Source organism: Phaseolus vulgaris, chromosome 2, assembly GCF_051622355.1.
Source record: "Phaseolus vulgaris cultivar YP4 chromosome 2, ASM5162235v1, whole genome shotgun sequence".
Lineage (NCBI taxonomy): Eukaryota > Viridiplantae > Streptophyta > Magnoliopsida > Fabales > Fabaceae > Phaseolus > Phaseolus vulgaris.
Genome location: NC_143499.1, coordinates 45,623,596 through 45,647,420, shown reverse-complemented (window position 1 = coordinate 45,647,420; position 23,825 = coordinate 45,623,596). Strand labels below are relative to the sequence as shown.

Here is a 23,825-nt window from a genome sequence, read left to right as displayed (position 1 = left end):
ATTTTAGAATTATTTTTCTCCCAACTGTATGTATAAAAAATTATGAAAACATGACCTAACTTAATAATTACAAAGAAAGATTAGTTTCAAAGTATTGAATACTTTAATAAGTTGAATACACACTGCATTGTTATATTTGATTTTCCACATTTTCTTATGTCATGGTAGCTTTATATTGATTTTCCACATTTTCTTAGGTCATGGTGGTTTTATAACGTGGAATGATACTAACTTTAATTGAAAAAAAACTCATAACTTTACAAATATGTCATTTTTAAATATTTGATCGTTGTAATATGTTTTAAAAAAATTAGTTTCTAAACTCTCATCTCAATCTATTACAATCTGATAATAAATATTTGTTATTGTTTTTGTAGTGATTAATTTGGCAACTATCGATATGAAGGTAAAACCAAAACCACTATTAGAATTTCCAAGCAAATTCATCACCCTCTTTGGAAGAAAAATAAATTATAGGTTTGAGAGTTGTAAATACTGAACATGAATTAGAATGACAAGTATCACATAGTTGATCTTGTTTTCACTATTGAAGAGGAATTAAAATGGTTTTTTTAATAATTGTTTAGGGTATAATTATAGGAAAATGAAACTTGTAATAATTAAGTGAGTAGAAAGAGAATAGGAGGAACACATCAATTTTCTATAGTTAGTTAGACAATTACCCTCCTTTCACAGTGTTACATTCAATCAAGTGCAAGATATGATAAATTTGTTTATTCCATTGTAAATAGTTAGGAATATAACAAGAAAATATATTTAATCCTTCATTTGGGTTGTAAAATAAAATAAAAAAATAGAACAAAAATATATTTGTTAAAACTTCAAAGTCAAACAGAGTAAGTATTAAATATAGGTATTTTATAAGCTAGCTACATCAATAAGGATAACTATTTATGTGGAACTATGTATTTATTCATGCATATGCACATACAGAGTCACATCATCCATTCCACAATTCTTGTTTTTTGGTCAGACAAATAATACAACTTATCCAATTAAATGAAAAATTGTAACAACTTTTTTTTAAGAACACTTGTTAGAAAAAAAATAGTATAAATTTGTTGAAGGTTGAAACATAATTTTATAGTTGATCATAAGGGATGGGAAAAGGAAGTATGATATTTTTTTGAAGGGTGAAGCAGGTCACATCAGATTTATATTGTATCCATTTGTGTGGGCATCTACCACCTAAATTCTTAATATAGGTTTGGAAAAAACAAAAATGAGAAAGGAATTTCAAGTTAAAGTAGATAGGTACACTATGAAGTGTTTGCTTTGCACCATTGCACCATTGAGGTTAATTAATGAATTGAGGTATATTTTTTATTTGGGTATTGTTACTTAAACATTGTAATACCTAGTACACTCATTTTTCATTTTTCTTCTTTTTTGTTACACAACTTAATTTCGTCTCATTCTTTATATAGGGGGATTTTCGCTCTTATTTTGGGTTTTCCTTTTGGAATTACTTATTAGTTCAATTTATAAACGGAGAATTAACATTTTTTATTAAGTAATTTATTTATTTAAGTAAAAGTGATTAAATTTTATGCTATCTGATGGAACATTGAACCTAACAATTCTGTCATAATCAACAAGTTAATTAAGATTCACGTTTTGGGAACGTCGTCCCTCACATTTCTCTTCTGTAACTGGGCCATACTTAATTAAGACCCATACATTGACCTCTTTTTTTTTGTATCTTGGCCTTCTTCTTGTGTTTCTTTTTTTCTTGCAAGGATCTTTTACACTTGGTTTAATAATAATTTAAGTTGAACATTAGAATAGAGCTGAAAACCCCATAATGAGCCCATCACATCCTTGAATTATGAAGATAATTAGTATGTAACATGATGGCCCAATAAAGCTAAACCACTTCTTCCTCCAGGCCCCTTTCTGCTTCTGCTTCTATGCATTGCTAGTTGTCCTCTATCTTCTGGAGAAGTCACAAAATACTGATTTTGTATCAGAAACATACTTTGCTTTTAGTAAGATTTTGGGCATGTTATCTGCTTGTCAAGAGTTTTATAATTTCAGTGTCAAAACAGTCGGATTCTGATGCAAGCTTCACAGGAGTGTTGCCTTCTTTATCTGCGATATATATATTGGCTCCCCTGCAAGTGTCGCAAACTATGTCAATTTTCTAAACTTATCAACATTTAACACTATATCTACTAAGAACTAGAAATATACTTGAAATTTAACTCAATTTCATAAAACTGATTTATAAGTTAAGATTCGAATCCACTTAATATATTATGAAATGTTTTAATCTTTAATAAGGTGGAATGAGAATATATAATTTTTTTTTTCATGAAACTGAAGTGTGTAAGATGATGATGTAGACTACCTACGGAAAAAAAGGTCAATAATGAATTACAGAAATGACAATCGTATATTAAAAATTAAACTTGGCCATTTTAGTTTATCAAAATAGAAAAACATCTCAACCCACTCTTTTGTGGTTCCCTACCAAAGCAAAATAGAAAATGGCGCAACTTTTTCTATAGGCAAAATCATCACTCTAACAAATTATATTTGCAATGACAAAATAAGCATGATCATATAAAAAGGTCGTTTTCAGCGTTCCAATGCGCAGAAAAGATGAAAGTAAGTGTTAAACTTATTTATCACTTTAATGAGTATCAACTTAATGTGTACGGTAATGGAAGAATATATTAGTATATATTCAAATTAAGTTAAATATGATAAGTGTGGTAGACTTAACAAAAGTTCAGCGAATTAATACAAATAAAAAAAAACAAACACCACATACAACTGGAAAACAGAAATAAGAATAAACAAAATAAATACACAAATAAATCGAAGAGCATACAAGAATTTAACATACTTTAGATAAAGTGTTGATCTACATTCACACCGAGGCAGACAGAAGAGACTATTTTCACTTAACTTATAGCACTAGGCAAATTCTTCATGCACCTGATCCACTTTTTTAGAAATTTTCAAAATTACTTTTAATTTGAATTTGAAAATTCAAAAAATACCTTATGAAAAAACAAATTCAAAGTAGATTACTGTATTCTAAAAATGAAATTCGAAAATAAAAATCTCTGAAAAAACATATACTGCAAAAGGTACGTTTTGTAAAAAAATCCAGGAAATAAAATATGAAAATGCATTTCAAAAAATATTTCTAAATTTAGAAAAGTGTTCCAAGAATTCAAACCTAAGAATGTATTCTGAAAAGAGGTTTTAAAAGTATTTTTTATATGTATCCTCTCTTTTATTTAAGAATATTTCTTGCATTTCCTCGTATAAATCGAATTTAGTTTCAAATTCAAAACTGTTGATCAGGTGAAAAAAATAATAATTGCCATAACACTAACTAGGAGTAGTAATATAGACCAGCCTTCTTGTATTCGGCTGCCTCTTCATGCACATCTATAACTTATACATACACTCCTACTTCTTAGAAATACCTTCAAATAATTTTAATTTTCTTTTAAAAAATATATTTTAGATTATAAAATTTAGAATATGTTTTTGAATCCAAAAATATCTTCCAAAATTTATAATTAAGAAAAGTAAAAATATTTTAGATTATAAAATTCAGAAAATATTTCTAAATTCAAAAATACCTTCCAAATTGTAAAATCCAAAAAGTATTTCTAGATCCAAAAATATTTTTAAAATTCTACAATTCAGGATGTGTATATTAAAAAATATACATTCCAAATTATAAAATCCAAAAGATATTTTCAGATCTAAAAATACAAAATAATTTAAAATGTATTTTTTTAAATATAAATTTTGAATTGTAAATTTCAAAAGATATTTAGAAATATCTTTTAGATTTTACAATAAAATATAAAATTTCAGATTATAGAATCAAAATATAATTTTTTAAAATCAAAATGATTGACATATCAAGAGAAGTTATGGAAGTGCATTAAGAAACATCTTTTTGGCTTATCGCCCATCATTACATTCAAAAGTTGCCCCACACAAAAAAATATCTTTAAAACTTTTTTCATTCCAAAATTAAATTCCTTATAATTTTTTTTATTGCAAACACTATTAGTTTTTTTAAAAATTAATGATTTATTTTTATTGTAAGTAAATACGAAAATATATAGTAAAAAATAGAAAAAAAGTAAAATAAGAAATAAAATATATATTCGTAGTTGTAAATATATAGTATTAATAAAATTAAAAATAAATATATTTAATCATATTCAACTTATGAACAATTGTATAAAATAATAAAAGATTAAACAAAAAACTTAAGTGGGCCATGGGTTCTATCCTAGGACATGCATATACTGGAATAATCAAACTTAAGCTTTGATTTTAAGTTTAATTTGATTAATAAATAAGATATATATATATATAATATTGGAATTTTAAGTAATAAAACTATTTCTTTCATAAAAATAATTGTGGATAAATGACATAATGTTTAAAACAATCATATAAAATATAAATATTTAATGTTAAATTATTTATAGCCAAATATGTAAACTATGCCCCTATTATATTATTTGGCATTTTTTTAATCCTTAGATTTTGGTATTGATTTTTTTGGTTCCGTTGTATCTCCATTAAAAAATGAGATGACATAGGGAATGTGAGATCATTTTTTAACAAATAATACATTAGACGGGGACAAACAAAATAAAATTTTATATTATGAAAACTAATTAACTAATTTTCATGAGATCAAAATAATAAAATAGATATAGTATAGAAACCGTGAATATATTTAAGCCATGTCTTCCTATACACTAAACGATTTACATATTTTATGAAACAAACTAAAGAAAATATTCGCAGAAGATATGATGTGGTAGAAAATGCTTTTTTAGTATCTCTAATTGATCCATTGATTAAAGGGGAATTTAGGTTATAGAATTTTATGAAAGAAAATATTTGGATATATAAGAAAACGTGAAATTAATTACCTCAAGATAAGCGATTTTGCAGCTGCAGTCTGTCCTCTAAGAATACAACAATGAAGTGGTGTCCGACCTCTAGAATCAGAAGCATTTATATCTGCCCCAAGCTGTAGGAGTAGCTCCACCATGCCAATGTCACCAGTTAGACAAGCCAAGTGAAGCACGCTAGAGCCATCTTTCACGTCCTCAACGACCTCATTTTCACTTTCAGATGCCATGTTCAAAGACTCACCTGCACTTTCACTTTCAGATGCCATGTTGAAAGAGTCACCTGCACAGCAGCTTATTACTTTGGTTTTTCTACAACAAAAATATTAAAAATTGGACTTTAAGTATAATCATAAAAGCAGTTTCACGTATGTATATATTATGAAATGTTTTAATCTCTAATCGATTTTGGAATCTCTTTGCTGGAGTTAGACTTCTGAACAAGAAGAAGACATACCAGACAATGATTGCCAACGGATGGCATTGAGGTCAACATCCGACTTAAGAATAAGCTGGTACACTGCTTTCTTGTCATTTGCACAGATGCTTTCCTGCACCTGTTGCTCTAGTGAATGGATAGGGTGGCTTGTGATCCGCTGAATAAATATTTTCTCACAGTACTGCAATATTAAACTTCAGTCAAGTAATACTTCAAGAATAAGATTGCCACTAAATGCTAAAGTTATTTATAAAGGGAGAAAAACTAAACTTATGGTTAAATAAGAAATATAGTTATCAAATACTCAATACCGCGGTTTCAAACGTCATTTGGCATTGAAGGAAAGTAAATGATAGCCTAAAGACTGCTTAAATTTGCTTGACTGGTATTTGCAGGGCATTGGTAAAAAAACTCCACGGTAAATGTCCTAGTGTTAAATATACTTCAAAGATCAGCTATCAAATCCCTTAGTGCAAGGATCAACCTCATTTTTAGCCATGTGTATCGTAGCATTATTGTGTAGGCCATAAAGCCTAAAATTACTCTTACTATCAATTTATTCTCTGAAAATGATTCAAAAGTAAAACAAAATAAAAATATCTTTGTTCTCACATTCTAATTCAACTATAGTTAGGAGAACGGGAAAGCCAAGGATCAAAATCTTGATCACTTGGTTATAAAGACCTTGATACCATGTCAAGAACTACTTCTTCCAAGTTCCAAAAGCTTGAGTTGAAGGTTCTCAAATGAATTCAGTGCATCTCTAACAATCACATCACATAATGATTCATTTAATAGATGAACTAATAATTTAACCAAGATATTTGTCAAATTTCATCTTAAAATCAATTGGCAGTAAGTGAAGTTGCCTACAAATATATAAGCCGCACTCCAAGAATTGAGATAGGCGATGTAGGACTTCCCAACAATATTATCATATCATAAAGGTCACAAAACTAGATGTCAAATCGAATATGATGCTCATTTCATCGTATTGAATGCCCAACTTTCAACTTCCAATAAAAGTCAATAGATTAACATATGAAGGGTATGTTTCTAGATCACTAAGCTATTTTCTTTATGTCTTTTGAAGCTTTTTAGGTACTAAAATAAAATATGCTTATTAAAGTCAAAAAATACAAGATTTACTTTTAAAAGTTGAGGGGTTCAAGGTCCACCCATCTTTCTAAAAACATGAAATAGCAAAGGAAACTAGAAATTTTCTTGGAATACCTTTGCGTTAATGAACCTTTCCTTTAACAAAATAGGATCGTCATGTTTTGGCTTTGTTGCATGGAATAACTCCTCTCCCTTTTCCTTGGATGAACTACATTGCAGGTGCTTGTTAGCACAAGTCAAATAAGACAATCCCATCAACTTTTGGAGTACTTACCTAGCAAGGGTGTCATCAGTTTGCAAATTACCCCCTGAATGCAACAACTCCTCCCAAACTGAGTTTGCAAAAAGATTGCCAAGAGATTTAAGCATACTTAAGACAGAGGAATCCCAAACTTTAACATCAAGTGTCAGCGATCTCACCTGCCAATAATGTTTCCCAACTTAGTTGCAAAAGTGAGAATTAAAACAAAAGGAATATTGTTTTTCCCTTTTACACATAAAGAAGAAAGTAATGTTATTCAGATGTTCAAAATAAATCTATAGCCTGCAAATAAATAGTAAAAATATTTGTGGATTGATTGTAAATTGATAACAATCCAAAACCAGTAGCAGTTGTACAATTATTTAGTTTATATATTTAATCTTAAAATTTGAATCTAACACTACTCCACGTCAATAGAAAGTCTTATTTAACTTACTCCGTTTAATCACATTGGATTCCATTAATCCAACATATGGTAGGAGAGATTATATTAGTAAATCAAGTATGCAAAACTTCATATATTTAAGAATGATTTGATCTCTCACCAATTAACTTTGTTTTGAGATGGCTGTGAATAGAGGAAAACCCATATTTACGGATGGATATCCATGGGTAAAATTTGTTACGGATAAATAATGATACCTTAAACAGGATAGATAACGGATACCTTAAACAGAATAGATAATGGATACCTTAAACAGAATAGATAATGGATACCTTAAATGAGTACCAACGAGTAGAAGGTACGCTAGATTCACTTTCCATTCATTAGTGGGGTGGGTATCATTCATACCACCCATAACCCAGGTATCCATACCCGTTGACAACAAAATGATATTAAATTTAAATCTACGTACTCTCATAAGTTAACCTATTCTATTCGTTTAGAGAGTGTTTTTTGATTGAATTGAGTATTTTTATTTAGCCTAGCCTATTAAACTTTTGAAAAATATTAATTTTATTTAGACTAATATTTTGAGTACTATTTATTTGGACTTATGTTTTACTATTTATTTGGGATTATATTTTAGAGTGCAATTTTATTTGAATTTATACTTTTGAGTGCAATTTATTTGAGCTTATACTTTTAGTGTAATTTTGGATAATTTTTATATAATTTAATTTAAAAACAGATAAAATAATCCTTTTAAAAAAGTATCCATTAGTATTAATGGATACCCGCGAATAAAAATATTTGTGGATATTTGTTTAACGGGTACTTGACAGGGAGGTAGCCCATAGGTACTACCCTTACCTTCTTCACCCGTTGCCATCCCTAACTATGAAGGGATAACTTTTTCTAAAATTTGACATGCATAATCATCAAGAAGATATCACATGATTCAAAAGTTCATTTAGAACAAGTTGATTGCTTTACAAATAGGGTCTGTTTTGACAAGTTTCTCCATAAAGACTTCTAGACAAAAATAAGAAGAAAAAATGAAATGAACTTCTTCATAGATTAAAATTAGCTTATACATAAGCAAATTTGTAGAAGCTCTTCTCAAATATTATTTTCTAAGTGGTGCATATGCTAATTTTCTCTTCTCAAAGTCCATATGGAGAAGTTTGCCCAAACATAATACACACATTATACATGCTGCATTCTTGGTTTAGATTGGCAAAGTGTAGTCAGTTTCTCTTTAAATTTTTGCAGTCTTGGAACTTGTTAGATGCTAATCTTAGAGCAATAAATTTAGTCCCAAAAAATTCTGCCATTGGCACATGCACTTATTTTCTCCTAGAATAACTTGACTAAATACAACAATTATTCTCCATACATACGCAGACAATAGAAATTAAAGTGAGGGCTTTGAGGTAGCAGGGCTTCTAACCCTGTCTCAAGCTTTTATTCAGTAAATTTTGACAAAACATGAACCATATACAACATTAAATTGTAAGATTAAATGAGCAGCCTAAAATACTTACTTTTGATACATGTACACCAAGATTACGATGAACACCAGAGCACTCAATGCATATAAGGATGCCAAGGTTTAAGGATGCCCAGTCTGGTTCAGGTTTACCACAATCAGCACATTTATCATTTCCGCTCACACTTCTAAGAACATCAATTGGCTTTTGAATTCTCATACTGTGTGTATGTACGTACATACTTTTAGACAAACTTAAGTGGTTATTACGCGTGGCATTATTGAATGGAGACTTCACTCTCAAAGCATGATCATCATCTGGATAACTTCCTAACTTATCAATATTGTCATCAGAGCGAGAGTTGTCGTTTTCTGAGTCAGCTGAGAGAGGCTGTCACATAATTGTTTTACAATTGTAGTAATCAAAATTGAAAATGGGCATCAAAAGATGCATTTAAAACAAAATATCCATTATGTACCGTTTCCATTGTCTGGACATTCAACAAGCTGGCAATTACTCCATTTATCTTTTGCATCCAATCCATCTGGTCCACTGCATTTTCTGCCTGCAGTGCCTCATAGTATCATTATATATACTACTTAATGCCCAAACTATAAAGTGAAAGCTTTGGAATAGGTACCTGCAACGTATAGTTCTTTGATGGCGAAATAATCCTGAAGCAGAATCTCAAATCTGACTGATCAGCATCAACCTTGATTGTTGATGTCAGCAGGTTCACTGTATGACGTGCAATAGATCTTTCATCATAGACACCTCCATGGTAATGAGAAGAAAGCCAACGACTTAGAATTCCAGAACCATTTTCAGTGCCACTATTCCTCTTTGGAGATGGTTGATTGCTGCCCTGAAAGGGGATGCTCAGCATTTATTTAGAAGAGTGAGCATTACCTAGCTTCCTGTACAAAAAGTCCAGTTCTAGTTGGTGACTTACATATGACCCGCTCCATGGTTTGCGGTAGTAGTACAACATTCCTCGACTGTCGAGAACAAAATACCTTCTTTTCCAATCAGCTCTCAAATTGGAGGATCGTTTTGAAAGATGTCCTTGCCGAATGATTTGAACCTATAATTGTGAAAGGGATGAATGAAAAAAATAGACTGGACTCAGACTCAAAAATGTTTCTTTTGGCCAGTAACAAGACAGATTGAGAAGTAGTAAATAATCTTAGAAAAGGAAATGTCATATTGTAAAATACCTTTCCATTTGCAGCAGATTCCATTACTATATCTGCCACCTCATTTGATATCCTAGAAAATGGATGTGCAAAGTCTACACGAGGAGAACCGTAAGGACCACTCAAGGAAAACCTACTTTCTTCATAAGCTTGTTTCTTGTAGTCTTGCATCCTTTGATAAAGTTGAATCTGCTCGCTATTGTAATTTTCTCTTGACTGATGTACATAATCCATAATCTGCAACATAGCATAGTAAAATATTTTGGCATTTTAACCCTCCCTTTAAGCATAAAGTTAAGAAAAAGGTTCTCTTTTTTCAACGACCATAAGCAATGCCCACCCTTTGTGCAAAATATCTTGCCTCACAAGAAGGACTATTAGATCTTACAGTTCCTTTCTAAATTGAGGCAAATTATTTCAATAATAAAAAAAGACACCTCAGATACAGGACCAAAAACCTACCATTCAGTCAAAAATTCAGGAATAATCAGGAATACTAATCATAATTAAATAAAAAAGTTGTTTTATACTAGGAAGCAAATGTGTCACTCTGGTTAACTGGTGGTTTCAAGTCTGGATGACCCTACAAATTATATTAACAATTCCATGTGTTAAGATAACCTAATAGTCAAATGACAGATACATCCACTATGTGTTTCAGCCTGCTCGCTCCTCATCAGCTTTCAGTTCTAAAAAAATCAAAACAAAATGACATCTATTTATCTGAGGAAAAGAACTACATGTACTATTAGAAGTAAAGTTAAAATAAAAATAGGGAACTAATAGCATCTCTCTATCTGTAAAAAGAACTATGCATACTACTATCAGCAGTCAAGTTAAAATAACAAACAGGGATCGGAGCAAAACCTCATTAATGAAAGGTTCCATCTGATTCAATAGCTGATACCCCTGCAAGAGGTGTGTTCAGATTCAGTATAAGTGCAATATTATTACATATGGAGAAAGTGCCATATATGTGACTATGTCATACACCTGTTGAAAGTATCGAAAATGAGCATCCATAATTCTGGTTACAGCCTCTAAAAACTCGAATCTCTTCTTCACCTCAACGTTATTAAGAGTGGCAACCTAGATGATTAAATATATCATGTGATTAATATCTAACAATATATCTTATTCATTTTCTATGTGACATTTTCTCCTGTGCTGCATAAATTACCAAATTGAAACGGGCTTCCTCAAATGATGCTCTTGCTTCCTGCAGTTCCTGGAATGTCTCTACTAAATTAGATTCAAAAGGATCACAGTAACTCAAGACATGTAATTTGATTAATTTCCAAATCAAACATGACAAAGAAAAGCTGCTGGAAATACCTCTTTAATGACAGTGGCAATGTCAATCTTAGTACTTTTTCTCAGTGACATAAATTTTTCACGCGCCTGTAGCACAAAATCCACATTGTTTGCTGGTTATGGTCGTAGGTGAACTTTCAACAGCACAACATACACACAAATTCACAATACTCCTTCAAAAGTACTACAAAATCTATTTGAGCTTTTGAGATTTAATTCTCCAGTTAAAATACAAGTACCTCTGATCTGAGGGTTGTATCCCAAGGAATTATGTGAGCAATTGATTGTGCAAAAAGAAATTTAAAATGCAAGTACTTCAAGGTTCTATGAAATGAAAAATTACTAAAAGATAGCACTTGAGATAACGGCTATCTGAGTTAAGAAAAAATTGACAACTTTTAATATGAAACTGCAAGGACAATTTCAATTATATCATTTAATTATTATACCAATTAAAATATGAACGCTTACTCTCTCAATAATCAAATGTTGATGCATCAACATAAAATTTCAACAAGTAAAAAAGAATTTAAAAGTATAAATCCCTAATGGTCACTTACTAGGAAGCATCTAGACAATACAAATATTCTGTGAATTGTGAAAAAAAAATTATATTTATTTATTACCATACTCCTGGATCAGTTAAAAAGAGAAGCAATTATGTTTCTTATTTAATATATTGCGTATATCACGGAGATAAACAAGTAGCAGAAACAAAATTTATGGTAAAATGTATTTAAGATCCATCAAGATTTGGTTTTAGTCCTTCCATAATAAAATAAGTGGTTTCAGTCCTTGTTTTTTCCTGAGATACCGAGGATTTCGGGACCAAATCTTCCAAATTTCAGAAAATATAAGGACCAAAACCATCGGATTTTAATGTATGGGTCTAAAACTAATTTTGACTGAAACTTAAGAGACTTAAAACACATTTTACACAGAATCTACGGATGCAGAGTTCACAACACTGTAACCTTATTAGGAAAATGATGACCTGATCGTATACAAGGGAGGATTTATCAAAACGCTTACGAGCTTCCTGCAAGCAATGCTTGAAGTATTAGTATTATAAAAATAAACAAAAACTATACTAGTCATGTGGAAGCAGCAAAATATGTATGTATTCTCATATAGAAAGCAAACCTCAGGTCAAAGAGTGTTCACTTTAAAATTGAATATTGATAATTTGACCATGAATAGTCTTGATTGACATTCTTTTGAAATTATTTAATGACACATTTTACAGTAGTTATAGCTTCAACTCCATTTTTTCCTTACCAAATAAAATTGCAGCTAGATGGAAAAAAAATAGGTAATCTTTTTTAACCATTTACATTTAAATGAACAAAAGCATTATTTGTTTTCTTCGTATAGTATGCTAAAAGACTGAGTAGCAATTGAATTTTGGTCAAGAATACAGTGTTCTGGTTCTTTTCTTCATTTAAAAGTAGACACCTAGTACAGAATAAAAATGTTTGAACTTGTATGTGGGATCAATGTTAGCTCTTTCGTGACCAGTTATTTTTCTGTTTTCTGTACAGTGGCTATCCTAATCAGTGCTTTCTCTTTCCTAGTAACTTCAGTTAGTTTGTTGATGTAAGACACATCAGAAGGTCATCCAATATTGCATTTCAATACAGAAAATTCTAATTAGTGTCTTCTGTTTCATTGTAGCTTCAGTTAGTTTCTTGATGTAAGACATTATAACTATATGCCTTGTTGAGCTTCAACACTATAATATAAATACTGGTTGTGAGCAGAAGCTCATCCAATATTGCATTTCAACTCAGAAAAATCATTATACATCAATATACCACTTCGTTTTCTCTCAACTATATTACTGAGCAACCGCAACTTAATAACTGTCCTGCAACAAACAAAACCGGCACACCAATTGCACAGGTTGTCTATAACATTTTAAATAATGAATCAAGCCTTACTAAGATTGAATCTGCCTTTTATTCCTCTGAACATACACCTTTAATGATTTCCCGAGTAAATTTTTTTGTCTTGGTACCAAATAAAACCAAAAAAAAAATGAAAATCCGATTCTTAAATATTTGAAATAGAAAGCTAACAGAAAACTACACTACAGTGTGTGTGTGTGAGTGCGTGTTTAGCTGGGTTTATTAGTAACAAACTGAAAGCTCAATAGATTCATCTTGAAAAGGCGTTGGAATATTGAATGTTATCATTCAATAATTCATGTTAGAGTAGATAATCGTCTGTAACTATGATGATTAGTCACTATTAGGCTCTATGTTAGGCTCTAATTCACCCGTAAATACTCCCTTGATTGCTCCACTAAATTACTTTGTCCATTCCTTTCCCTATGTACGTGCTCCTTATTTTATTGATTATTTAAGGAGATCCTTCATGGCTGCACAAATTAGTTAAAAAAAATTAAACTATCCCATTGTGATATTAAACGGAATTGGACTAGCAATTTCATTTCATGAGATTTCATATTGTTAAATACAATTGAAGTCTTGTCTTGTCACATACAAAGAGTTGTACATGATTGAGAGAGGAAAGTCAACATCATACTGTTTTACAGCTTACATAGATCCCTATAGAAACTAGTGGAGCTAAGCCATATCATTAAGTATCACATCCTACTATTCCATCGATTTAATGTATAATAATCAAGGCTATTGTGTATGAACATTACAAAAACTTAGGTTTAAATAATATTTTAGTCTATATAATTTTATTTTATTTTCATTTTTATTCCTAACCTTTCTTCCCAAAGGTTTCATCTTTTGTTCTTCTGTCACCATTCCTTAACAAAAACATTAAAGATGTTATCATCACGTGCCTCGTACGCAAAAGATAACATCATCACAGATCATGTCAGTATAATGTCAACGATGTCATTTATTCATGACGTCAGAGGAGTGAAAAAGAAGAATTGGTAGGAACAAAAAGAAATTTCAAGAATGAAAATAAAAGGAATACATGAACAAAAATAAAAAGGTTACATTTTCAAATATACAAACAAAAAAAATCAACAATATGATATATATCACTGAGCAAAAGTTTTTGTGCCTAAATTGTTTTCTTTTAATCTATGTATTTTCTTTTCACTTTTAGTACTTGTAACACTTGTTTAGTCTATCTTGTTAAAACAAAAATTGAAACATTTAGAAAAGTTAGGGAGTTGAGAAAAAAATCTTACAGGGATTAAAAATGAAAAAAAATGCTAAATTACAAGGACTACAATCTTATTTCAGCCAAAAACTTACTGTTCTCACTATACCTTGACTTCATGGATGTCAACACTGACAATGGGTTGTAACCGACGATTGAAAATGTACTCTACCTGAGAAGAAATCATAATTTAGTCAGTACAATATCATTTAGAGTAATGCCTTAAATATAAGGGGGGAGGGGACAAAAATACTTGCAATAGAAGCATCATCATAATACTAAGGAACAAGTTTCCTATTGTTTATCTTACCATCATTGGTCAACTTTATTAAAATTTGTGAACAAAAACTACACAGGATTTGGGCACGTAATAGGTGTTATAAACTATGTACCAAGTTTTGCTCATAGTTTGTAAATGAGTTTCAGACCTCAGTACCATAAATTATTTATCTTCAATGGGCAACAAGCACATCTCTAATGGACTTTAATCAACAACATGCTAAACTAAAATCCAAAATACAATACCTAGGAAAAACAAGATGCTCTTTTTTCTTTCTTGACTCCAATCTAGGTTATTTGCATTGCTTGCAACCAAAAACCCTAGTTATGTCCACTCTTGGGAACTTTGGGACAAATTGCACAACTTCTTCAATGCGTGCATCCAAGACAAGAGGCATGTCAATTACGTGTTGAATTGTGAAATGCAAAGAAAAGAGGTAAAATTATTCCTAAATATCTTCTACATTTTAAGGCCTCAATTCAATCATTTGTTTCCATTAGTGACCTTGTATCCTATCAAGATCATCTCAATGCAATTCTTGGAGGACGACATACCTTGGGTGAATATGAAACAATCATTTCTCTTACTGGAATCAAATTTGATCTATTTGCAGCGGATGAGATTGCCGCAATTTTGCTCGCTCGTGAAGAAAGAATAGAAAACTTCCAGCAAGAACTTCTGAACAGTCGTGTGTAGAAGCGTCTAGGTCATCTCGTAAGATATTTCGAAGAACGATTAGGCTTTGGACAAAGGGAACCTTTAGGTGGCTTCCGATTATAACAAGAACAAGAACAATGATAGAGAATTGAGAAAAGGAAACAAACTGCATATATTATTCATATCTCAAATAATAGTTCAATACTCTATTTATAGAGTATTAAATATCATAAAATCCCAATAAAATCCTAACTAATTAAATAAATGATAAAATCCTAATAAAATAAATAAATGATAAAATCCTAACTAATTAAATCTTAACAACCCAATAATAATATTAATCAAATCCCAAAACTTTAGCATATAACAATGTCCTCCCCTCAACAACATTCTTGGCCTCAAGAATGGAACAATGGTACTTCGTCTTCAAATGAAATTATCCTTCTTAAGCATATCATGTGTAGCAATGACGTCATACCCACGAACAAATCTTCTATAATATCCAGCTAAGCCCAAAAATCTTCTTAATTTTTTAAGGTTTGTGGTAGAGCCCAGCTTACCATGACATTCAAATGGGCAATCGTATCAATCATGCACCCATATTTTTTATCCATTTGGTATCTAAGAAATTATGAGTGTTGCCACTATCAATGAGAATATGTAAAGGTCGTTTTTTGATGATATCCAACTATTCTCATAGTTCTAAACCCAACCATGGTTAATGCGTTAACTGTGATTTGTGGCTCATTCCTTTGCAATGATTCAGTCACATCACTGGGAGGACTATCATATGAGTCATCTTCCTTCATCTCCATGACGTGAAGAAGGTCTTTGGCCCTACGTTCTGCTATGAACTCAGGTGGGAAGTGGTGTGTTGGTTTGGGTTTAGGGGCCACATTGATTGAAGCAGACGACAATATAGGCACTGGTGCTGGACCCAAGACTCCCCTGTGGAATTTGGCCATCGAATTGCTTGAATTATTTCCTTCATACGTCCTGGCCAAGGTAAACGCATGTTGTAGAGACTGAGGTCGGAACATTCTTACCATCATCTGGATTTCTTTCTTTAATCCACCAAGGAAGCACCTTAGAATATGATCATCAGATAACTTCAATCTTGTAATGATTGAATTGAACTCTTCATGATAGGCATCAACTGAAGTCTTTTGTCGTAAACGCAACAACTCAACCATGGGATCATCGCATATTGCACCAAACCCCATGTTGTCATTGGAGAAGCCATGGGGCCCTTCTCCTTGAGATTGAGTAAGTAATTCCTGCATGGTGTCTTTTATAGAAAGAGAAGGTTTCCTTCAACGTATTCGCGAGTTCCAGAAACCTATTATCCATCCTTTGGGATTTTATGATAATAGGTTTCTAGAACTCGCGAATACGTTGAAGGAAACCTTGACTCTTTCTATAAAAGACACCATGCAAGAATTACTTACTCAATCTCAAGGAGAAGGGCCCCATGGCCTCTCCAATGACAACATGGGGTTTGGTGCAATATGCGATGATCCCATGGTTGAGTTGTTGCGTTTACTACAAAAGACTTCAGTTGATGCCTATCATGAAGAGTTCAATTCAATCATTACAAGATTGAAGTTATCTGATGATCATATTCTAAGGTGCTTCCTTGGTGGATTAAAGAAAGAAATCCAGATGATGGTAAGAATGTTCCGACCTCAGTCTCTACAACATGCGTTTACCTTGGCCAGGACGTATGAAGGAAATAATTCAAGCAATTCGATGGCCAAATTCCACAGGGGAGTCTTGGGTCCAGCACCAGTGCCTATATCGTCGTCTGCTTCAATCAATGTGGCCCCTAAACCCAAACCAACACACCACTTCCCACCTGAGTTCATAGCAGAACGTAGGGCCAAAGACCTTCTTCACGTCATGGAGATGAAGGAAGATGACTCATATGATAGTCCTCCCAGTGATGTGACTGAATTATTGCAAAGGAATGAGCCACAAATCACAGTCAACGCATTAACCATAGAACTATGAGAATAGTTGGATATCATCAAAAAACGACCTTTACATATTCTCATTGATAGTGGCAACACTCATAATTTCTTAGATACCCAAATGGATAAAAAATATGGGTGCATAATTGATACGATTGCCCATTTGAATGTCATGGTAAGCTGGGCTCTACCACAAACCTTAAAAAATTAAGAAGATTTTTGGGCTTAGCTGGATATTATAGAAGATTTGTTCATGGGTATGACGTCATTGCTACACATGATATGCTTAAGAAGGATAATTTCATTTGAAGACGAAGTACCATTGTTCCATTCTTGAGGCCAAGAATGTTGTTGAGGGGAGGGCATTGTTATATGCTAAAGTTTTGGGATTTGATTAATATTATTATTGGGTTGTTAAGATTTAATTAGTTAGGATTTTATCATTTATTTATTTTATTAGGATTTTATCATTTATTTATTTTATTAGGATTTTATCATTTATTTAATTAGTTAGGATTTTATTGGGATTTTATGATATTTAGTACTCTATAAATAGAGTATTGAACTATTATTTGAGATATGAATAATATATGCAGTTTGTTTCCTTTTCTCAATTCTCTATCATTGTTCTTGTTCTAGGTATAATCGGAAGCCACCTAAAGGTTCCCTTTGTCCAAAGCCTAATCGTTCTTCGAAATCTCTTACGAGAGGACCTAGACGCTTCTACACACGATTGTTCATATCATTCAGTCTCAATAAACCTTAGTCTTGTTAGATGACTACTGCTTAGAATGAGTTTGGACCTAATGTTCATTGCCTTCATGTTGCCATGATTATTTTTAATTTGAAATTACAGCTGTACACAGACAAATCTGCCGGTTAGACTATCATTAGTATTTAATTCAATGTTCAATTTTATTATTACCATTTCGTTAGATGTTTCAATTTCTTGCAACTGTTCTTGTAAATATTTGTATTGTGTGTCAGTTGTGAAACTTCTATTGGCTATTTAATGAGAATGGCCCCTACGACAAATGGAATTTTTCCTAAACAATATTCATAATTCATTGCTCTGGTTCTTGTGTTTTTCTAACATAATATCAAAGTTTCAACTCTCTTGTAAATAATTCAATTAGTATGTTAGTGGGCTGTTAACTAACTACTTGTAACATTAGTATAAATAGTAATGTTGCAATCTGATACATATGTATGAGAAATAAAATTTAAGATTCAACAATTATATCTCTTGTTCTCTCTCTTTTTTTTGTGTGTGTGTTTAGTTTAACAAGAGGTATCCAAAGCTCTTGATTGTGGACCTGTGTGTGATGCCCACTAGAATGTAAAGTTGTCTGCTGAGAGAAACCTTTTCTAGCCTGATTTTACTATATGCTTTGCAGAACTTTTTTGGTGCGGAATCCTGCAAACTTCAAAAGTGTCAATCATGGTTCTAATGTGTCTTTCCCATATCAACTTGTCTATTCTCGATGGCAAGAACCTTAACCAATGGTGTATGAAAAAGGGTGTAATCTTTGTTTTCCAATAAGTGTAAGAAATTACAAAGAATGATATTCAAGAAGTGGATGAAAGTGCTACCAAGGAACAAAGAGAAGTTTACAAGGAGTCCAAGAAGGAAGATGGTAAAACTCTCTTCTTGATCCACCAATAAATGGATTATGTCAATTTTAAGAAGATATCTTTAGCCAATTCAGCAAAGGTTGACTGCGTTCTGGATAAGTCACATGGAGGTGCTGATAAAATCAGGAAAGTGAAGCTTCAATCCCTTTGCAAACAATGAGTTGTTCATGACTGATCAAGAGTAGGAGCTTACTCCAACAAAATTCAAGTGTTTGTCAACTAAATGAAGGCTTGTAGTGAGAAGCGTTTATATCAACAAATAGTGAACAATGTTTTGAGAACTTTGAAGCGTTAGTCAGACCACATTGTGGTGGCAATTAAGGAATCAAAAGATCTTAAAAAGATGAAGGTGAAGGAACTAAAAAATTCCCCTGAAGCTCGTGAACAGGGGCTTTTTGAGAGAAGTACTAAGAGTGTTTTGGTTCAGAATTTGTAGGCACAATCTTCTCAAAGAAATGGTGGGGCCACCAAAATACAAGGGAGAGCGGAAGAAAAAGGTGGAAAATTTTGGTAAAGATCCAAACTGATTCTAAAATAAGATTTTTTATGTCAAAAATGATGATCAATCCATACTTAATTTGGCTGAACACGGTCATCACTTCTGAAATATTCTAAACTTTAAAATAAGTGCAGCCTGAGTAATTCATCCTGTGGGATCTTCTCCATTAAACCTGGGCAATTTTATCTTCTTGACTACCATGATTGGTAAAATTTCTTTCCTTGTGGCTGCAACTCTAATCTTTCTGCACCAATAACAGTCTCTGCATCTCAAAGAGAAGCCTCTCTTTGCATCCATTCTCTCCTCCATATGCCCCATGTTGGTTAATAATTCTTTCCCTTGTATCTACCCACTCACACATCTTAGCCATTATAAACCCACTGACCTCAATAAATTCACTTTCTTTTTGCTGGAAACTCTATATAAATAAGTGCAGTTTTGTAAAATTGAGTTAAGCTTAAACACTTTCTAAGATGATACTATTGAGGTTTGTTGGCTTTATCATGTCATCCACTATCGGAGCACTTGTACTCGGTGTAAATGGAGTATTAGAGATCTCACATCAATATTACTAAAATAGAATCTATCGTACTACCCACTATAGGACCACCTATAACTTTCTAATCTCACGCTCAAGATATTGAATCCTTGGTGTGAGAGGGTGTGTTAAAAATTTCATATCATTTAAAGATATGATCAAATTACAGTGTATAAGTAGATAGAAGTATCACCTTATAAGTAAGGTTTGTGAAGCTGAATTAAGCTTAAAATCCACTTTCTAAGACTTTTGATCTAAGTTATAACCACAGCTGTCCACTTGAATACTTATCCTAAATTAAACACTATGCACTAATTACCATTCCACAATGTATAACTGCCACTCACACTGTTATTAAATTAAATATTGCAAGGCATAAATGCCATTACACGCCCTCTTCTGGAATAAAATTTCCAAATAGGGGTTCTCGGAGCATTATTTCCAGTGAAAATATAGAAACCTACCCTTACAATGCAATACACTGCTAAAGAACAAGAAAGACAATAACATATAAATCATTACTTGTAACCGGAGCAGTTCCTTGAATGTACTGATTTCTCTCAATGCTATGGTAAATTTGGTCATAATATGTCCTGGGAATACCAAACAAATTTATCAAAATCAATAGCCAAAGATAAAATTTCATTCAATAAGACTTGAGGCAGTATTATCTATTTTCATAAGAAGTACATGGGTTAAAAAATCATGGCAGAGAGTAAACAAATCAAACATGCTTTAGAATACTTAAGCATATTTCCTAGCCCCTTTACTGGTTTAAAAGTTAAAAGTATCTTGCGAGCAATAGAGCATACAAAGCAACAATATTATATGACTAGTTACACTAAACCTAATTTTCATTTGGAAGACAAGGCCAGTGGGAGGGAAAGATCCACAAGGCTTACCTCCTAAAGCAATAAAATGAGGATCATTGGGCCCTCCTCCAAAGTTTTCTATGGCACTTGCAAATGCGATGTCCCCATCACATGCCTCTCCAAGACCTTCCCTAAAAAGTGTTAAGAATACGAGGCAATAAGTTTTAGAATGCAAGAACTGTGGCTATAAAATCAGCCATTGTTGTCAAAATTATTCCTTGATCAGATCAAGTATCATGAAACAAATTGTTATAGTTGCAATAAATGTAGGTAGTATCCAACAAAAAAATTCCTTTTTTAAAGAATCTCACAGGTCACACAAAGCAAGAAACCATTTGGCATTAACTTTCTTTCTCCTAGTTCCGGCTCGATTTTCTGATTCGACTTGTACTAAAGACGTTATGCGACCACTCTGTTTGAGGATACTTTTACTCGTACATCCAAAAGTTGAAAACTTTCCAGAGTTATATTGAGCTCAAAAAAATTTTAGATATGCTTTAAAATATTTTGGTCAAACCATGAAGCAATTAGTACAAAATATATTTTTAGCTACTTGGTTGTTTGAAAACTTTTAGGGATAGAAGAAGCATAATATAAGAATCTCAGTATAAGGTAACTCTTCGCTCTTGGCACATTTGCTTGCTTAATGTCATACTTATCACAACATCAACCAACCTAAGACACAAGAACTAGTGTTGCTTAAATAAACGGCATGTATTAAATAAAAGATAGAAACCTGACAGAATTTAAACAACCATACCCTTTCGCTAAATTATGTTAAACTATTTAGTAGCTTACTACACTTATCGTTAAGGGCCTCCGATGAAAAAGGGAAGTAAGTAAGCTTTTGTGTTATCATGAGTCCTTGCAGGTTTCAAGTTTCAACATGCAGATCCCAGAGTGGAAATGAGTTAAAGGAAGCTTAGCATGAGAGCAGGTGAGGGGAGTTTGCACTTTGTTAATTTATTTTTTAATTTTATATTTATTGAGGTAGATGTCTTATTAAGTAGGAGTATAATTTGTGCTGAAAATTTCACTTACCTCTGACCTTTATTTCGAAGTTATTCAAATAGAGAACTAAAGTTATGTTTGAGTAAACTTATCTACGATAATTTATTATAATGTATGGTTGCAGAAAAAATGGAACGCATGAAAGGGATTTTTTTTTAAAAAATTGTGTTGTTTGGTAATTTTGGAGAGGAAAGAGAAGTAAATTTCTTCTCACCTAATCAGTGTTCCTCGACGATATTGGGAAATTTTAAAAAGCGAGGAAGATGAGTTAAAATATTTTAACTATAATAATTAAAATACTCTTATTTATGTTTTGAAATTTAAAATTTAACATACTAAAGTAAATTAGTTTTTGAAACCCTTTCTCTATGGCTACCACTCCATTAAAATAGTTTTTCTCCACACCTTCCAACCAAACATCATAATGCATAATTAAAATTTCACTCCAACTATTATTTCCTTCACTGACCTCCGTTCCATTCAAATCTCTCTCCTTCCCTCTCCTCTTCTTCCTCCTCTTCTTTCAAACCAAGAAATCCCTATAAGAAAATAAAATGTATTGAACTTCTCCAATAAACTAAAATCAATTTACGGACCATAGTTTTAAAGATATTAGGCAAGACAAGCCTTCATTCAAAATTTAAGTACATGAAAAGCTAAATTTATCTTACCTTATCTACTTTTTCTACAAATCTGTAAATGAAAATTTTATCCAAACATTATCAAACGTCTAAATTCAAATTAACAACGAGATACGAATAAAACTCACGTGTACTTTCGACATCCTTTATAGAACTTGCAGCACCTCGCGCGCAAGGATTCTGCACCGTCCTCCAAACACTGCATCTGCATCCACAACCAGTCACACGATTTATCAATTCACCACCCTATTTTTCTCTACCAACCGCGAAACACGTTCGCAACACTTTCAACAATGAACACAACATGTTTTCATTGGTTTAAACAGAAACAGTCAGATAAGAATAATCGCGAGATGCCGAATGCGTAACAAGAAAACGGAAGAATGAGAGAAGAACCTGTTGGCGGAACATCGGAGTGTCATCGAGATTCGCGAAATGCATTTTTTTCAGAAATCGTAACCGTCTTCGTTTGGCAGAGAAAGAGAAAGAAAAAGAAAACGTGAAAAAAAAAATAATGAATACTTTTACATCAACATTTGGAGGCGAGTTTGGAGGGAAAGAAAGAAGAAGGAAGGAAAACGGTTAAGAGGGTTTGCTATGCGATATTTCATGTCTGTCGTTCACTCCAAATTTCACCCGCCTTTTTTATGTTTTCTTATATAGATTGTTGCAAAATCGACGTGTCGTTTTTCTTTGCATTCAAGTGGTACAAACCGACGTGGCGTTATGACCTGTCCCGCGGCATAAGATGTTCTCTAGAAATTGATCAAACAGTGGAAGAAGACTAGACATATTTACCTTATGCCTAATTATATTATGTATATCTCAATTATAAACAAAGTGGTTAATAGATCGAAACCAAAATTAAAATAATATTTATTATCATAAATTAAATTATTTATTATCATTTTTTTAAGAAAGAAAAAAAGAGAGAGCATTCATAACATTCATTGTTTATAATTGGAAAATAGTCTTATAGAAAGCAACAGTACTTCTAATTAGCGACAGTGGTCTATATTTTATAATTCGAATTTTATGGATTTTACTTTTGATTAATGTTTTCTCAGTTGTTTTCAAATATTCATAGTTATTACTGAGGCGAATATAAATCTGAGTATAATACTTTTCATTAAAATGCAAATAAGAGGACCCAAATGATAAATATCCAAAGTTATCTTTATTCAGTGTCATCCATATATTTAGGAAAATAACCTTATTTAAATAAATAAATATATATATATATATATTATTAATTGAAAGATATGTTGAAAACAATAATTTTATCCGCAAAACAAAAGATATATTATATATGCAAAACAAATGTTACCAGGCAATACCTAATAATATGAGAAAATTGTGTAAGAAAAATATATCAACTACTTAGTAGTGTCAATGTTAACGGGCATGTACAACTTCAGGCCTACTCAACAAGTTATCTA

At 32.0% G+C, this 23,825-nt stretch overlaps 1 protein-coding gene across 2 annotated transcripts; it reads right to left on the bottom strand.

The window, feature by feature from the left end:
• Positions 1–1,684: 1,684 nt before the first annotated feature.
• LOC137812569 (ADP-ribosylation factor GTPase-activating protein AGD1) lies at positions 1,685–23,020 on the bottom strand. Of its 2 annotated transcripts, XM_090299046.1 has the most exons (21): positions 22,783–23,020; positions 22,515–22,591; positions 22,215–22,284; positions 20,765–20,865; positions 20,385–20,455; positions 14,393–14,455; positions 12,128–12,172; positions 11,155–11,220; positions 11,000–11,047; positions 10,813–10,908; positions 10,687–10,728; positions 9,841–10,056; positions 9,576–9,707; positions 9,264–9,488; positions 9,102–9,188; positions 8,678–9,013; positions 6,761–6,906; positions 6,601–6,694; positions 5,386–5,548; positions 4,947–5,211; positions 1,685–2,135 (listed from the first exon to the last, which is right to left on the bottom strand). In XM_090299046.1, the coding sequence occupies exons 3-21, from the start codon at positions 22,223–22,225 to the stop codon at positions 2,027–2,029; spliced, it is 2,316 nt and encodes a 771-aa protein (XP_090155172.1). In that variant the 5' UTR covers positions 22,226–22,284; positions 22,515–22,591; positions 22,783–23,020; the 3' UTR covers positions 1,685–2,026. The 2 variants fall into 2 exon arrangements, with proteins under 2 accessions (XP_090155172.1, XP_090155171.1); XM_090299045.1 differs by lacking the exon at positions 22,215–22,284 and having other exon boundaries at positions 22,783–23,013.
• Positions 23,021–23,825: the final 805 nt, after the last annotated feature.

What these genes read in the sequence shown, in the direction of transcription:
- LOC137812569 (XM_090299045.1), bottom strand. Translation starts at nt 22,827, where the DNA reads ATGCATTTCGCGAATCTCGATGACACTCCGATGTTCCGCCAACAG. An exon ending in ATGTCCAGACAATGGAAACG is followed by an intron (nt 9,014 to 9,101) that starts GTACATAATGGA and finishes ATTATGTGACAG; the next exon opens with CCTCTCTCAGCTGACTCAGA. An exon ending in AAAGGTTCATTAACGCAAAG is followed by an intron (nt 5,549 to 6,600) that starts GTATTCCAAGAA and finishes TTAATATTGCAG; the next exon opens with TACTGTGAGAAAATATTTAT.